The sequence below is a fragment of the Gallus gallus genome, chromosome 3, assembly GCF_016699485.2.
Source record: "Gallus gallus isolate bGalGal1 chromosome 3, bGalGal1.mat.broiler.GRCg7b, whole genome shotgun sequence".
In the NCBI taxonomy this organism is placed as follows: domain Eukaryota; kingdom Metazoa; phylum Chordata; class Aves; order Galliformes; family Phasianidae; genus Gallus; species Gallus gallus.
The window spans coordinates 80,584,332-80,602,407 of NC_052534.1; the positions used below are offsets into that span (position 1 = coordinate 80,584,332).

An 18,076-nucleotide genomic window follows, 5' to 3' on the forward strand; every position below is an offset into this window, starting at 1 on the left:
AATCTCTTATCATGCTTTTGTTTTTGAATAGGGTTTCACAGGAAAAGATGGTCCCACAGGTCCCAGAGGCCCACCAGGACCAGCGGTAAATATAATTTTGTCTTTGGTATACACTGAATGAAGAGACCTGAGCCAAGAGAGAGCCACGCTAACATTTCCAAATTCTGTTAAATATGAAATGGATCCTTTGTTTAATATCCCAAATGGATCTGATAAATTATTAGTAGAAGGTGAGCAGAGAACTATATAGAGCTTCTACTCATAAACATTCAGGAGAGTTTAAGTGTGGTTTTCATTGCTTTTACCCACTTGACTTCCAGTGGTTTTGAAATCAATTTTTTTTCAGTGTTAAAAAAGGAAACAAGCACTTTACTTTCTCCTTTAACGACAAAGTTTAAAAGCACTGCTAAATCTACTGATACCAATCAGTTCTTGTGATGGACCTAGGAGTTACCAGGGAGAAGGGTATTAATTTGGACTGCTCCTGCTTTCCTACTGTTGTCTTTTTGTGTTTCTCTGTGGATGTGCACATGAGGTTTTATCACATAACCTAGCACTGATATTTTGTTTATATTAATCTAGTAGTAATGAATTTTATGGACTCATAATGGACTTTTAAATGGACTGCATACCTGCTAGAAAAAACTAGAAGGCACAAATACATTGTATTCCTTCAGGAACCTATTGCTAAGAGAGAGATGAAAATTCAGTAGATACCTCTGCATCTTTAGATTCAGAAAAGCCTGTTGCATAATAGAATGTATTTCCATAAAGAAGTTATTATTTTTTTTTTCTGGAGGAAATTTTTCAAGCTTGATATGTACCTAACAGAAGAAGAAGCCGATATGAGCCCTTTTCAGTTCTGCTCTGATCTTTTTAGTACCATAACACATTTCTTATCATCACTTACACCATAGTGGGTTTCTATAATTCATTTTACATATCTTTTGCTGTAGGGTGCCCCAGGAGTTCCAGGAGTTGCTGGTCCAAGTGGAAAGCCAGGGAAACCAGGAGACCGTGGGACACCAGTAAGATAATGATACACTTGGGGTATCAATTTTAAAATTACACTGTTGATGAATATAAGACTTACTCTTATTTTAAATGCTTGTATTGCACTTATGATGGTGGTTAATACTAAGACCACAAGCCTTCTTTCAAAAATTGTATTTTTACAGTATGACTTTTTGCTGAGTTTAATAGTTGGGGCTGGAAACTGTGGTCTCTGGTTTCCACTAAAAAGATTGCAGACTATCATGTGCCAAGACATATATTCCTACACTGCATAAGCTTGAAGAACAGGGTCAGCAAAATGGCTGGAAAGTCATGTGTGTGTGTTTGTGTAGTAAAAAAGTCGTACATGGCTGAAGGTGGAAAATCTTTGGTAATGTTATATAATCACTTCGTGTTTGCAAATGTTTTGGCTTTCTACATTGTGATTTTAAGACTATCTGAGCATAGGTTTCATGGATTCTATTCAAACCTCTGAAGTAAGTACACTTTGAATAGGGTGAAAGATAAACACTTTCAGGAGAAATTTTAACTGAATTCATTTATAGGATCTCTGGGAAATTATGTTTGATTCAGGAGTGGAGACAACAACTGAAATGTGAAGTCATTCATTTCTTGTATCTTAATGTCTGTCAGTCAGCCAAAATTTTCCATCCCACTTCAATGTCTTTGTGTATATGGCAGCTAGATAATTTGGAGGAATACATACGGTAGGCTGGGCAGCTTGATAATTAGGAAGTTTAAGTTCCTAGGAGCATCAGGAAGCTGGGTCGTTTTCTTGAACTCTTGCTGAATTATCTGCATTTGTCAGCCTATGAATCCTGTTTTCCTTGCAGTAGTGGACACTGGGTATTTTAGAAAGGATTTTAAGCTTCTTCATGTGATACTCGTGCTAGGCCATATGGTTGATGAACAAAGCTGGGACATAGGGTGCTGTGGTTCACCAACAAATGAGTCCCAAAGTTTATCTGAAGTCCCAGATTTATCTGAATTTTCCTTCACCTTGGATACCGAATTGCTGCCCCATTGCAGCAGCAAAGATATTTTGAAGGTAAATAATGTGACTAGGAGGGAATCTGCCTACAAGGCCAGTTTCAGTGCTCTTGCAAAGCAAGGCAGTCAATGCCTAAGCACAATGCATAGGTTTTACTACACTGAGTTCCTTTCAGTTAGAATTTGTTTTTTTCCAATTATTACGCTCCTTGTAATGTGACACTGTGCATCGTATTTAGCAATTCTTATGTTTCTAGAACAGATCCCAGCAGGAATTCTGGCTTGCACCTCGCACAGATGTTTTATCAGACTCCTGGTGGACAGAATTTCAATGCTTTCCTTTGTGTCCCACATTAGAATTCCAAAGGTGCAGCCTCATGGCCAAATGCAACTTGTAATGTCCTGAGTCATAGTTCATGCCTGCCTGAATTTGTAACTTCATGTCCTAGAGAAAAATAAGGAGGCTTCACATTGCTGCTGGTTAATACAAATAATTTTCAACTAGATCATGCCATTCTTTCTTCTTCCCAAACAATCTGTAAGGTTCCACAGGTAAGGTGATAGATCCCTACAAAGTACAGCACATAACATCCCAGACCAAGGATATACTGTTGCATGAAAATTAAAGTTATATTCCCATTGAATGCAGTCAACTGAAGCTCTTTCCTTATGTGTGAAATACCAAAGTGCTAAGCTGGGGCAGATCACACCACTCATGGCTGTAAACATAGAATCATAGAATCATAATAGAATGTCCTGGGTTGAAAATGACCACAGTGATCACCTAGTTTCAACCCCCCTGCTATGTGCAGGGCTGCCAACCACCAAACCAGGCTGCCCAGAGCCACGTCCAGCCTGGCCTTGAATGCCTCCAGGGATGGGGCATCCACAACCTCCTTGGGCAACCTGTTCCAGTGCTTCACCACCCTCTGTGTGAAAAACTTCCTCCTAATATCCAACCTAAACCTCCCCTGTCTCAGTTTAAACTTATTTCCCCTTGTCCTATCACTATCCAACATTTCTCTACCTTAACACATACTCACATTGAAACAAGTTGAAGCTTGAAGCATTATCTCTATTGTTATGAAAATAGGAAATCTAATGTAATAATCTGCTTTTTAGGTACTTCCTGGAGAAACATGGGTTTTCAGTGCAGTACCAAAATGACTGAGAAAGGAAGAGAATAACTGAGTCAGTAATCTATACGGACAGTTTATTCTAGAAAAGACTAAAATATCTGTCGTCTGTCTGTCTGGTCAGTGAGACAGAATTTGGTACTACTAAATCAACACACATATATCATGTGCTAAAAATCTTCAAGGCTAAGAAAGAGCTATTAAGCTAGAAGAGGATATTGGATGAAGAAGAAATAGCTGTATGTTTTCTGTGTATAAATGTGATAGGAAGTAGAAAATCTTGGATTATCAGAGTAGAAGAGTGATGGTACTGTTGTTTTATAGGTGTGAGGAAAAAAAATGGTAATGAATGAGTGAGCAGATTTCCTTCTTATGGTGGAGCATTCTTGCTAATAAAACAGACTCTGTGACATGGTGTTTGTGACAACAGGGTCTGACTTTTTTGATCTAGGAAGTCTTGAGGAAACAGTGCAAGACATTTATGTTTTATATATAAGGTGCTATTAGGACTGGTGGTTCCAGAACCAAGCAGACTGAAAACTTTTAAAGGGTAATCTTGAGCTCATAAAGGAGACGTTTGTTCTGAGTCCAGTGTATTTTTTTTTAAGTATTTTCCATTCTCTGCTGGCGTGTATTCAGTAATTTTGCATCCAGCTATGCAGAGATCCTAGATGAGGTATCAAAAAGATGGTGCCTTGAAAGCAGAAAACTAGAACATCTTGTGGGTAGCAAGCATTCATTTGGGGAAAACAATTGAATGCCTTATCTTTTAAAGTGAAAATAGCGACTTTCCTTTGTTTTATCCATCTTCAGTTGTAGAATTCTGCTGCAGCCCCAGCCTTCATCCCACAGCTCAGAAAAATCCCACATGCAGTACAAACTAGCATTTCCTCGCACTGACCCCAAGTGACTCCCTTAGAACAGGATATCAACAAAGTAGAATGTCAGCAGCAGCTGCTGCTTCTCAAAATGCTTGCAAACATTTGGTAAATTGCCTGTTTTTGTCTATTAAAAGAAAATAAACTGAAATGTAAGCAGAATTTAGCCAAGTGGGAGGAAGATGCAAATAGCAACTCAATAATTGCAGTTGTAATTATCTTTTTGAAATCATGTCTCTAATATACTCAAGTGAAAAATGAACTTTGTTGTTAACATAGGCAGTCAGCTTCTAATTTTACGTTTTAAGATTAGTTAAGATAAGGTGTTTCCAACCGTAAGTCTAAATTGATGTCTCTTTGCAAGGTCACAAATTGAATAATGAGGCTCACTGGATTTCAGTGAATTGTAAAGTTGATTATATATTGCTTACAATTAATGAATAGCCTCAGTATTTTTCTAGCTGGAGGACATTTGTTTGCAATGCACTGGAACAAGTTTGCACCTTTGTTACTGGAGCAACATCTTTTCTTACCATCATGGCTTTTGGCTGAAGGCAGTCTGAAGAACTCTTGACTAGTCAGAAGAAATAGTTTCAGGAATAGGAAATAAGCTTGAGCATTTTAAGCTTTCTGCTTCTTTTATTTTTTATTTTTTTCTCATTTGAAGAGGGCATTTTAAGGAATTAAAATATTGCCAGGGGAATGAACTAGAAATCAGGGTCTAATAATCTGATTTCTAAAGACTGCATTTACCTAGTGAGTGAAGATACAATGGTTGAGTAATTTCTGGTCAAAACAACACAAACTTGTTCTATCAAAGCCTTGAAAGGAATGGCAATAAAATGAATAGGAATTATAAATGTGTACTCAGCAGAAAAAATCAAGTAAATAGACTTTCATTAAATTGCAAAAATTGCCAAATTGTAAGCAGAAGAAGCACCAGGTTATTTGTTAATGATTTATGCAGTAAAAAAACTGCAATTTTACTCTATAGGTATTTCAGAGACATGGTAGTTAGAACCAAGACATTAATGTATGTTGAACTGAGAGTCCATGTACAGATCTTTTAGAGGTTCAGGACATCAACATTTATCACAAATTTTAATTAGAGAATGACAGGTAACAGTGTAACATTTTCCTAGTGGTTTTAATTGTTGAAGTTTATTTTGGTTATGGCATTTACAGATCGGTGGTCTGTTTCATCATATGGCTTTGCTGGAGGACAGACCTTTTCTTCCCTGTGGACTTCACAGGAAAAGAATATAAATGTATCATAGAATCGTAGAATGGTTTGGGTTGGGAGAGACATTTAAGATTATCTAATTCCAACACCCTGCCGTAGGCAGGGACACCTCCCTCTAAATCAGGTTGCTCAGCGCCCCATCCAACCTGATCTTGAATGCTTTCAGGCAGTGGACATTCACAACCTCTCTGGGCAACCTGTTCCAGTGTCTCACCGCCCTCACAGTAAAGAATTTTTTCCTAATATCTAGTTTATTAGGATGAAGTGAAATAAAGAATGAATGAATGATGGAAGATGAAATGAAATGAAATGAAAGAAAAAGACAGAAGAGAGAGAATATGCCTCAACTTTATCGGCATATGGGATACATATTAGTAACTGTCTCATATTTAATCAAGTGACACATTCATAGTCTGACCATTCTAAATCTTTCTTTGAGTCTGTACAATTAATTTTGCATGAACGAGTTGTGATGTATGATGCAAATAAGTTATATAGCAACTGCTTAACTCATTAACACCTCATGTTTTCCATGGCATGTTGGGGGTAAGTGTATGTATCACTGCTGTGGAGAAGTTCAGAAAACATACTGCGTTCACACCCTGACATAGCTCATGGGATTTTTTTTGTCCAAAAAAACCTTGATGAAAATTTATGAAACAATGCCACTGTATTTGAACTGTATCCTCTGTGACTGCAGTGGAATGTTTTGTTGCCTTGTGTTGAAATTTATTTGTGGGTACTGTAAGAATGTTATGAAAAACAGCTGCAGCCCACACAGCCTTTCCCTTGCTAATAGTGATAAACAGGCTCCTTAAAGAAATATTAAGATGTAAAAAGCTGCAATACTTGGGTGTCTGCGTACCTATGAGGAGAGCATGGGAAATACACTTTATGCTCAAATTTTAATTTAATTTGCAAGTGAAAACCTATTTGAACTCACAGTAGTACCTTTTTGCTTAACTAACAAGTGGTATGCTTTGAACATGTTGAGGCAGGTGAATTTATGACAGATGTTTAGAAAGGCTCAGCTGTGGCTTAACTCTGCTTCCACCTAAGTCACTGGCCACTTCAGGAGCCATGGTTTAGGGTTTTATTTGTGTTACTCTGGAATTTGTCCCACACGTGGCGTTTACTTCCGTGAGTACTGAAGAGCATTGGAAGGGCCATAGGTATGACAGCTCCCTAAGCAGGACTTGTGGTAAATGCAGGGTTGGTTTTATTTATTTATTTTTTTAATAATGAGTTTCTTTTGTATTTCTGATGTCAAAACTGAAAGAGGAGTTGTAAAACACTTTGCAAATTTTTAAATATCTCAGAGCGACCCAGTGGCTAAAGCAATTGACTGTGAATGTGATTTCTCCTTATTTTAAATGGGCATCTACAATTTTTACTGTGGCCAAAATCACATCAAATAGGCCAAAATAAGCCATAAACACCCTCCTAAGATCATTACTGTTTATTTTGAAAATCTTTACAAATCTGTCATACCAACCATTGTAATTAGATTTTCTTAAGAAAATATGGCTCTCTCTCTTGATGCTTTTCTTCACTAGCAGTGGAATGCAAACATAAGACTAAAATCTCAAGCACTGTGTGGGAGGTGCATGCACAACTGTGTTTGCAGAGTGAATTGCATGTGCATATCTCTAGTTCAGCACTTAAAAACATCTCTATGGTATACCTGATGTTTTTTCCAGCAATAGACACACACATACATATAAATTAGAATCAATCCTCCTGGCTGGTTTCTTATACAATACTATTGAAAATCAAAGAAGCTAAAAGAACATTCAAAGGCAAATAGAAATAGCTTTACGCAACAGTTAGTAATTTGCAAATATTGACAACTATAAAGCAGCTCTAGTTATTTTAAGAAAAGAAACACTTGCAAGTTAGTGGGGAAGCTGTCACAATAAATAGAATAAGCACTTAAAATCGTCTCTATCTGTCTCCTGTGTTATCTGTGCATAGCACTCTTAACACAGCTTGTTTCTTTAGTATGCGTTCAAGGAGACAGCTACCCCTTCCTAGACACGTACTATTCTTCCTGTCTTTTCTGCTTTAATTATGAGTTGTCTTAAGACTTAAAATAAACAGTCACATATAAATCATACAAGGATATTCACCATTTACAGAAATGTGAGGCTAGAAATTCAGCTTTAAAACTTCCAGTGTGTTCCTCTGTCAGAAGATATCAGCTTATTTGGCCCTCATTTGAATTTTTTCTTCAGATCTTATTCTTCTCCATCTGTGTGTGTGTTTGATCATGCACAAAAGATGACTGCTTGTCCCATCTTTCTTGGCACCTTCTTTAGCACCTCTGAAATATAACGTTCAAGGAGGACCAGGTCTGTCTTCTTGACAGTCGGAACATTTTCTAGAACTGCATATCTCAGACTACAGTCTCCTGTGTTCCAGGGCTGCTTCACCCCTGGAATGATCAAGCTTTTACTTGACAGAATGTGGCTTGAGATGCATTGATCTGATGAATCCCTTTCCTGAACCAAAAACCTATGTTATTTAGTGAAAAGTTCCCAAGTATCAATGAACATAATTTCGTTTAATTTAATGTTCTGAAAACCACTTGAAAATAAAATACCCATGGCACAATTTGCATCCATGCATCATACATAAACTCCTGGCTTACCGAATTTCCAGATGAGAAAGCTTTGCCCAGCAGATGCTTGGGTACTTAGTACATCTGGTAGTTGTCTTTGTCAGTCTCGGTGTAATTCTTCTAGATAATAGCTCTGAAGTACAGGACTTGGTATACTTTCAGTATTTGTTTGTTTGTTTTTTTCCTGTATTAAGTAGTATTTCTACTTTGGACCTTCTTCGTCTATATTCCTGTACAAGTATGCTGCCATCTATTTTGCAGTATGAAATAATAACTGTAATATTTTTGCTCTAGGGTACACCTGGAATGAAGGGAGAAAAGGGTGACAGAGTAAGTCTGCTTTAAACTCATTTTCTGTTAGATCATTTTAATGAAGCACTCTCTCTCTAAAAGCACAGATACTTTGTAATAAAACCCTTGTTTTTGATTGTTTAGGGTGACATTGCTTCTCAGAACATGATGCGAGCAGTTGCAAGACAAGTTTGTGAACAATTGATAAATGGTAAACAGTGTTGCTTCCTTTGTTTCTCATATTAATCTACTAGATTCCTTGTTAAAAGAGAAAACAGTGGTTCACACTGAAGGTGAAGGATACTGGCCACACACCAAAACAAGCCTGAGTGATATGATGGTTGTCCAATGCCAGTGATTTGGTGGAAAATGGCCAGCTCCATCATCAACTAATCTGTGACCTCTGGAAATATATATACAAATCTAATAGGTTCACAGGTACAATGCAGGTGGCTTTCCTGTTGTCACTCTCTTACCAAATTAACCAATCTATGTTATAAAATAAGTATATGTTTTCACATTAATCAGGTCTTATCTTCAGGAGGAGGGAATCTGTGAGAAAAGGCATGCTTACAGCAGGTGCTTTACTAGTGAGAAATGACAGATGAGATTTGGGTAAATATTGTGCTCAAGGTCAGCTATGCTATGCTATTCTTTCAATAAGGTCACCAAGTGGAATATCAGTCCTCTTCTGACACACAGGGAGTAGTTACAGAATGCAGCCCTGCATCCCATGAAAGTGTGGCTAAGGGTTATGCTAGGATTGGTGCATGGCACAAATCACGGAGGAATAGATGTGGCCCCTCACATAATGGGCTCCTTTCTGCATAGCTACACAATGCTGTTGGTCTTGTTCAAAGAGAATTTTCTTTGAAAATTAAATTCATGCACATCACAGTGTCTTGCTTGATCTACACAAGTAATTTATCCCATGTCTGTGAAAACTTCAGAGCTTTAAGACTGCATAGAAATGTGATCCTCTTCCCTGTTTGAACTGGGATAAGTCCTTTCTGTTCTTCAGAGTAGAAACAATGTCTGACTACAGCTCTGAGGGAAAAGCAGATTGTAAACAACTGCTTATTTTGTGACTTTAATTGCTTTAGAATTAGTTTTTGTCAATGTCAGCTTCCAGAGTTCCACTTACCCTCCTTCTCTCCCTCCTCCATCTATTTCAGGCCTTCTTATCTGACATTCATCTTAAGTTTTCCTAATTAATCTGGGTCAATTCAGCACTAATTTTTGGAATGGTCATATGGAGAGGATTTATTGAAGAAATGCCTTCCCACTCTGAGAAAAGACTTTTATGCATTTCACGTGATTTACTGAAGTATTCTCTTTCATTTTTAAGGCCAAATGAGCCGATTCAATCAAATGTTGAATCAAATCCCGAACGATTATTATTCAAATCGCAACCAGCCAGGGCCACCAGGACCACCTGGTCCTCCAGGAGCTGCTGGGACAAGAGGAGAGCCTGGACCTGGAGGGAGACCAGGATTCCCAGGACCTCCTGGGGTCCAAGGACCACCTGGTGAAAGAGGTAATGTCCAAGGCAACTCTATATTTCACAATGGATGTAGTGGAGAGGCTGCCAGAAGAGAAGTCTGATCCCTTTGCCATGTCAGACTATGAAGCCCACACTTAAGCCAGTTAAGTCAGTTGGATTGCTTGAGAAATGTTGATGTCCTGGAGGACAAGGTTAATTACACCAGTTCTGTCCTCTGTCTCTCCCTGGCTCATGTTTCATAAAACACGAGTTGGTGTAACTTTTTGGCTGCCCTATCAAAAATGAACAGGATATCCCAGGAAAGAAAATGTTCTTAGAACTTTTCTGGCACTAAACAGCTACATCTTGAAAGGCTGTTTGGAGTAGTACAACTTTTTGCAGAATGGTCATCTGATTAAGAGAGAAAAAGAATCATTATAAAGAACAAAAAGGAGTTGAAAGAATTAGTTCTATGTCGCTGGCCCTTTGTGCTATCCTGAGAGAGGGACACAACTCTAAATTGAATTTGAGTGTATGGCTATATCTGATTTGTGGCTACCTTGGATCACTGCAGCGACATGAAGTTTCTGTGCTATACTATAGTGTTGCATTTGCTTATTTCAGGTGCTTAACTGTAGTATAGAATCAGCACTATGCTTTTTAGCATAAATTTTGCTCTCATCTTTAAAAGAAGACCTGGGTTAAAGCAAGGAAGATTGAATTTCTGAATTCTGCTCTTTCTGAATGTTGTTTCTTCCTAACTGTTTCTAAGAAAGTGTAAAGCATACTTCATATCGGAACTGTGCAAGCTTGAAAACACTTTCCTGTGGGCATTTTGAAATAATAAGGTTATGTGACATTTTAAGTGTCTCGAAGACTTTTCTATGCTTTGAAAAAGTTTATTTACACTAAATTACCTCTACATCCTACTTTGGTTTTAGGTTAGTATATTTATATCCAAATTAAGTATTTCCCTAAGTACACACTGCGACATCTGTACAAAATAAGGTTTGACCAACTCTACTCTATTAAATAATTGGAACTAAATATTACTATTAGTGAGACAGCATGAAGAAATATTTATTGATGTAGTTTCCTTCCCTTGGTTTTTATTGCTTTTTTTAAAAAAATTCTGTAGGAATGCCTGGAGAGAAAGGTGAAAGAGGGACTGGATCTCAAGGACCACGAGGTTTGCCAGGACCACCTGGTAAATATTTCTCATTTTAATTAAAATCAGATTACAGAAAATTGGAGAAAAGACGACATTTCTTCACAGGGAACTAGACTGTATATGGTAAAAGAATGTGCTTTACTTTGTATACATCTTGGTTTTGGTTTGTATTAGAATTTACTGGAAGCCTCTGCAGAAATGGGCAATTTTAGAGACTTTTGTATGTGGCTAGTAGATATTTATCTTTCCTTTGCAAATTAATCTTCTGGCATGCTTGTTTGTGTGAAAGTGTGAAATTTCATGAAAATACACAGTACAAATTCAGAGTATCTGGATCCATTTTCTACTTTAATTTGTAATTACAGGACTTCAAGTTGTCCAAGAACTACACAATAAGCCCATATACAGAATTACTAGATGTTAGAGTTTGATGATTTCACTGTTGCTTTTGCTCTTTGTATCATGCAGTTTTGTTCAATGATGCCTTGGCTGAAATTAGCTGCATCATTTGTTTCTGTTTTTAGTTCACTAGGCTAAATATGTTTTTTTTGTTACAAGACTCATAAGACGCTTGCAGCAAATTGTAGCCCCGGTTACTTGAAGCTTTGCTTTTCTGCTAACTATAGTAAGACCTGTTCCAAAAAAAACATTACCTCATCTATCCTAGGGCTGCAGGGTAGCAGAATTAATGTACTCCCATATTTTAATTGAAATCCAGTGTGTTTGTCTAATCTAGTAGCTTCCCTTGAGATCTTCCTATCTTACACAAAGGGGAAATAAACCAGAGAATTCATTGATATTTCTTACTTGGCTGGAACCTTACTGAATCAGTTTCCATGAAAAAAAAAAATCCTTATGTAAGCCACACACAGGGAAGCAACTAATGATGAGTCATATTCCTAGTTTTGTTTTTCTTTCTGTTGACCCTCGTATAGCTATAAAATGCAAATGTTTTCTCACCCAAGACGTAGACTGTATAGTCTAGACAGCAGTACTGTTAGTTGTTTTTATCAAGCTGGCTCTTAAAAGAAATAACCCCCCAACCTTTCAATTCTAAAATTAGGTCCACAGGGAGAATCCAGAACAGGTCCACCAGGCTCCACAGGATCACGAGGACCACCCGGGCCTCCAGGTCGTCCTGGAAATGCGGGTATTCGAGGTCCTCCAGGGCCACCAGGATATTGTGATTCATCCCAGTGTGCTAGCATTCCTTACAATGGCCAAGGATTCCCAGGTAGGTTATGAACAACAAAATTGCTCTTTGTCAAAAATAGCCTTCACAAATGTGGCTGTTCATATTGAGTTGCTTTACATGAGACAGTCCTGCTGGCCTGGACATACTGAGTAGGGGAAAAAGCTGCAATGAGCAGGCCTGCCTCACTGTAACACGCAGGCGTATGAGCAGCCATGTGTATTTGGATGCAGGTTTAACTGATGTTATGTGTGATTCACTTTAAATAGGAAGTAGAAACAAAGTATTTCAGTTTTTTTTTTCATTAGCATAGAAGGTTAATAGTTGAAAATGTTGCACATAGGATTTAAGTGACCATTTTCTCTTCTTCTTTTTCCCCCCTCTCCCCACCCCTTCCAATCTTCTTCAGAACAAGGTTGAATTCTCCATGTTTCTCTTGAAAAATAAAAAGAATGCTGTGGCTGGCAATTTCCGTGTGTCTCTTTTTGAGCAATGTCAGGATTATTTATACCAAATTTCTACCTGAAATCAAAATTTCCCACAAAGGAAATCCATTTGGTGGTACAGTGCAACTGAAAAATACCACTGTCCTGCAATTTCTGCTGAGTTAAACACCATGGAGTCTCTGACTAACCCTGGGTCATACCAGCCTTCTACTCTGTGTTGAATCTTAAAACAGTAGGCTGCTTCTGGAACCAAATACAGGGTCACCAGTTCTGACTGAAAAGATTCCAGTATGTTTTAATGTGGGGATCCTGCAGGAACACACTATTGTTAACAAATTAATAAGTATGCATTGCAACATCTCAAAATTAGTGTATGTGATACTACTATTGAATATGGTTTGCTGTTAGTATATTGTGCATGTACTCATGGGAAAAAAAAAATATATATATATATATATATATGTACACACTTGCAGACTCAGTGCTGCTGGCCAAAGAGCCAGATGATTGTGAATATCTCACGAAATTCTTATTTAAAAGAAAAAGGAAGAAATTTTTCCTGTGATTCAGCAATGTTCTTTTTTCTAGTAAGCAGATATGTATACATATATAAATATATGCCTATGAATTAACTATCTGTATTTAGTTGGATGAAAGTATGTTTTTGCACATCAGATGGACTTTTTAAAGGACTAACATCATCTTTGACCTGTTTCAGGTTTCGGCTAACACATTTTCTAAGTCGCCAGTGCTGCTTACAGTTTGAATACATGAAAATCCTGTTTCTGAGATGTTTGCGCACGTGCTTATTAGAAAATGAGTCCGTATGGATATTTCACCACGGATATGGTTTTTGAACCATGTTGGCCTCGTAGAATGGGGAGATTCCTTTTACTAACATGACTTGCGAATGAGATAATGGACAGTGATGTCAATTCATTAAGCCTGTTGCATTTCAGTAATATAAAATAGACAGTCTTTCTTTTTTAAAAAAAGACCCAGAACCATCTAAAGTCTCAGTGGTGAAGGAGGCTTATAAAACTACTAACCAATAAAGGTAATGGCTTTTGAAGAGTCATATTTAACCCGGTAAATGAGAAATGACGTATGTAAATAGTAAACTAATTGTGGCTTGTAAATGATTTGTATGGGACCGTACCCACTAAAATCTGTTAACAACCCTATGTGATGCTTTTGCATAAAAGCCTGCTGCTGCTTGCTGTATGCCAGAATAACATCTTTGACAGCGTAAGAAACCTATCTGTCTGTTGCTTGTTACCAACATGTCAGCATCGGGGCATGTGCCTTTTTTTTTATATGTAATCTTGTTGGATTCTGTAACAACAGTTATAAGTACAAACGTTTTATAATAATTTTTCTTCTGTTTTGCTGTAGTTTTTGGTGTTCCTGAAGCACCAGCTGTAACTCGCTTTGTTTCGAGGAACAGCACAAGAAAATGACATGTACTGTATATTGCCGCTGGTGATAGTTACGTGTACATTTGTTTTCCCAGTCTCAGAGAAAATTAGTACATGCTGAGCCCATCTGTCCATTTTACATACTCCATGTGTTCTATTAATTACGCAATATAAAATAAAGTCCAGTGCTTGGGTTCCCTGAATTAGCTGTAAAATAATAATTTTATTTGCTTTGCTTTGTTTGTTTGTTGTGTGGTGTTTTGTTTTTTTAACAATAATCGGTCCCTTGCATAATTTAAGACTCTTTCTGCAATGTTTTGTGTATTATAAATACAAAGCCTTTCAAAATTAATTTTTAATTTTTTAATATTTTGCTGCCAAAGTTATTCATGAACAAAACTGAAAAGTATCCCCACGAACTATTAATTTATATATTTATTATATGGAAATAAGATTGGACTAACATTGTGTAGACAAACTAACTGTCATTGTATTTGTGGATTCAAAGACATGTGATAACTATAATGTTCAATCGGACAACTATTTTCAACCAGAACCATACGTTCCTGAAAGCGGACCCTATCAGCCTGAAGGTGAACCCTTCATAGTCCCTATGGAGTCAGAACGGAGAGAGGACGAGTATGAGGACTATGGAGTTGAAATGCATTCACCAGAGTACCCTGAGCACATGCGCTGGAAAAGATCGCTGTCAAGAAAAGCAAAAAGAAAGCCATAAAAGATCTGTCTTGTTTTGTGTTTTTTTCTTGGGGAGGGAGGGGGTTGATTGGTGGTATTGGTTTTGCTATACTTGCATTTGCAGATACACACAGGGAGAGTGCATCATTTGTTTGGCAATCCTATGGCTTTCTGGTCTTCTCATATCAGACGCGCCCTTGTTCTGTATCTTGCTTGTGTGGGGATAGCAATATGTGTAACTAGCAACTTCGTTGTGCTCTGGACATGCTTGTAAAATACTATTGCTTACAGGGGCTGCGTACAGGTTAATATCTGCATTCAGTTATCCCAGGGCTGCCTTTTCCTTAAAGTAATGTTAAAAAAAAGAAAAAAAAAAAAAAAAAAAAAAAAAAAGAAAAAAAGAAGAAAGAAAACCAAAAAACCAAAACAAAAATAACCACAGAGCTGCTGCAAGTTTTTTGAGGACTGTCTGCTTTAGCTCTACGTTTTTCTTCTTTTTCAAATGCATGTTTTCAGTTCAGTCAGGTCACAAGTCTGCATTATCTAGCTGAATAAGAAAGAAGCCCAAACTTCTCTATCCTTCCAATATCACTGTCATTTTCTTCTATTCTTAGTTACACTTTGCAGAGCATATACTGCTCTTATACATCTCCTTTAAACACCACAAACATTAAGTAGCTGAAATCTTTGTATCAACTGGATACAGTTTAATAATGCCTGAAATCTCCTTGTTTGTAGACACAGCAACATTTATGCCAAATTGCAGTCAATCCTGCAGAGATGGAATTGCATGTGTATGTTGTATATTTAGTATGGAATTTGTTTTTCAGAATACAATGTTTCATAGTTATCGAAAGCAGTTGGAAATTGTTTGCAAGACTATGGATATAGAATTGCTGCTTTTATATTTTAACTGCAAATTGTGAATTTCACTGCCTTATATTATTTATTTCTGAAATGAAAGAGGCATTTTTCAATAAAACTACTGAAAATTTATATGTGGTTATTCATTTTTATTTATTTTTTTATTTTTTTAAGGCCCCTTGAGACTGATGCCTGTGTGTTCTGTTTGGTAGTGATATTTATTCCGCCATTTGGAAATGCCAGGTACCGAAAGTCAACCAGAATGGAAATAGTCTTAAAACCAGTATTTGGGTTGTGGTATCTTGAGGTTGGTGGATGATAGCAGGAGGCGTTTCCACTGTCTGAGGTATGAATATGACTTTTAACAAAATTCAGTCTATGATGCATTTGGTAAAGAAAATGAAAGAGAGGCTCACCAGCTGCAGGTTTTTTTTTTTTTTCCGCTTGGTGTTTCTGATGGGTGGGTATTACAGCCAGAGAGAATCTTTACCTCAGGAACTATTTGGACTGCTGCAAGTTGCTAAAGCCACACAATTCTTCATGTGCCATGAGCAGCTGTGGCAGCACTCAGTAGTAACAGCAAATAGCTTGCTTCAGTAGAGGTGTTAGCTATTTGGTGAGCTTCATTCTGTTGGGGCCATGCAGGAGATGGCTAATCTGCTCAGGAGGTCACCTCAACTTTGATAACAGCATAAGCTGTAGTTTAGCTTTATATAGCCCGGGCTACAAGGGTAAATAAAACAAGAACTACTACTTTTCAGTGGACCAGAAGAATTACTTGCTAAAAGAGAAGAGAATGGACTGGAGATGATCCTTCCTACCCCTGTTATCTTAACAGAGCTCTATCTTAGAAGTAGCAATAGTTTCCACTACTACTGGAGCAAAGCCTTTCAAATTCATTGGGAAAGCTGCAGTGGCATTTCTAGAGATCATGGAAAACACCTGCCATGGAGATGGAATGATATATGCAGTCTGGCTTCCTAATCACTGAGTGTTCACTCTGCACCAGAAGCTGTGATGAATGTTAGCATCCATAAATGAAGGTTATACAACATCTTCATAGATGGCCTGAGTAATAATCAGTGAAATCATCTAGTTGGGGGGTTGAAGCTAGATGATCTTTGAGGTCCTTTTCAATCCAGGCCATTCTATGATTCTATGAAATGAAGTACAAATGAATGGCATTTTTCAGAGTGACTGATTACAGACACATGTCTTCTAGACTGTAAGGGAATAATTTTGGGTTGAACCGAGGAAACATTTAATCGAAGCCATTGATTCTTTATGTTCTCATGTAATTGTGCAGAGTTGAAGTATCAAAAATGTGTCCTGCAGCTTGATGTGCAATAAAGAAGTGCATGTGTCTGGCAGAAAATAAAAAAAGGTTGGTAGGAATTTGGAGAAGTGATTAAAAATGTTTCTCTGAACTGTATTTAAAATAATGACATTGTGCAGTGGTTCCCCATATGTCTTTCTGGCATTAACTGGATCACCAGGACAAGCTTAACCAGATGCCCATATCTGCATAAGAAAGATTCCCATGTGTTCTCCAAACAGAGTTTTACTGAAGGAATGGCTTATTTACAGTATATATTTTAAATTATTTTCCTATTCCTCCACAAAATATATCCAATGTCTGATAGACACTCTTCATATTCCTTCCGTTCTTTATTGATATCAGTCTTTAATAGAGGAGCTGCTATTTCATTATCTGTTGGTTTGAAGTGTTTAAACAGTATGCAGAAGCTCAGGCCATGCATTTTAATTACAAAGTTCCTGACCCAGATCTGCAGGATGGATACCAGCTTTAGGATGTGTCCTCCGTACAGGCACGGAACTGTGAATCATGACTCAAGACGACCTCTGAACATGAAATACAGTTTTATTCTAGGGAAAAAAAACAAACAAACAAAAAACCAAAAAACTCAATAAACAACAGCAAAGAAACAAAAGAAACATCCCAAAACCTGGCTGACATTTATTTCCCCCATAACACAGTGCTCAACATAGGTGTTCTACTGGCAGTCCATTTTCAAGTAATAAAGACTTTCCAGTGGCTCATCCAAAGTCCGGAGAATATACTTGAAGTGTTTGGACAGAGAATACAAATGAGTGTTTACTGATGGAGGCCAACAAGGAAGAATAACTCATTTCCAAGAATTCTCATGGGAATGACTTTGTGGGGGCACTGATGACACTTCTGGGAAACCTGATGTGAGGTTGAGCCAAGGAAGTCCTAGAGAAATACAGATGCAAAGCAAATACAAACAAGGCTGAGTTCCTGAATACCTCATGCACAACCAAGCAGTGTGCGTAGTCTGGCTATTTTAAAGAAGGAAATTACTTAAAAACTCACTTTTAATTTTATGTACATAAATCCTTTGGCTAAAACTGTGGATGTGAACAAGAAAGTGGGAATGGTTCATTGCTTGTCTGAAATAAGGACTGAGCATTGCAAGGAGAATCTTAATGAAGGCAGTATTTCTCCGTATCCCACAAGTATTTTTGAGAGTTCTTCACATTTTGATTGCACAGATAGCAGAAGAGCACAAATCCCCAGGAAGCATTACTGTTTTACGAAAGCCAAATATTATGATGGTGTGTCACTGCTGGGATCTCTGGACAAAAATAATG

General features: G+C 37.5%; 1 protein-coding gene across 12 annotated transcripts in view; it reads left to right on the forward strand.

Moving 5' to 3' along the window:
* Nucleotides 1-15,574, forward strand: part of COL12A1 (collagen type XII alpha 1 chain) — a 105,729-nt gene extending 90,155 nt beyond the window's left edge. For 10 of the 12 annotated variants that reach the window (XM_040696832.2, XM_015284739.4, XM_046938509.1 and 7 more), the window contains 8 exons: nucleotides 32-85; nucleotides 957-1,028; nucleotides 8,176-8,211; nucleotides 8,317-8,383; nucleotides 9,521-9,709; nucleotides 10,794-10,862; nucleotides 11,890-12,060; nucleotides 14,437-15,574. In XM_040696832.2, coding sequence (XP_040552766.1) covers nucleotides 32-85; nucleotides 957-1,028; nucleotides 8,176-8,211; nucleotides 8,317-8,383; nucleotides 9,521-9,709; nucleotides 10,794-10,862; nucleotides 11,890-12,060; nucleotides 14,437-14,618 — 840 coding nt within the window. In that variant the 3' untranslated portion in view covers nucleotides 14,619-15,574. Of the gene's footprint in view, nucleotides 1-31; nucleotides 86-956; nucleotides 1,029-8,175; nucleotides 8,212-8,316; nucleotides 8,384-9,520; nucleotides 9,710-10,793; nucleotides 10,863-11,889; nucleotides 12,061-12,427; nucleotides 12,487-13,182 lie in introns of those variants that run through there. The other 2 variants (XM_015284742.4, XM_015284743.3) reach the window with 2 other exon arrangements.
* Nucleotides 15,575-18,076: the final 2,502 nt, after the last annotated feature.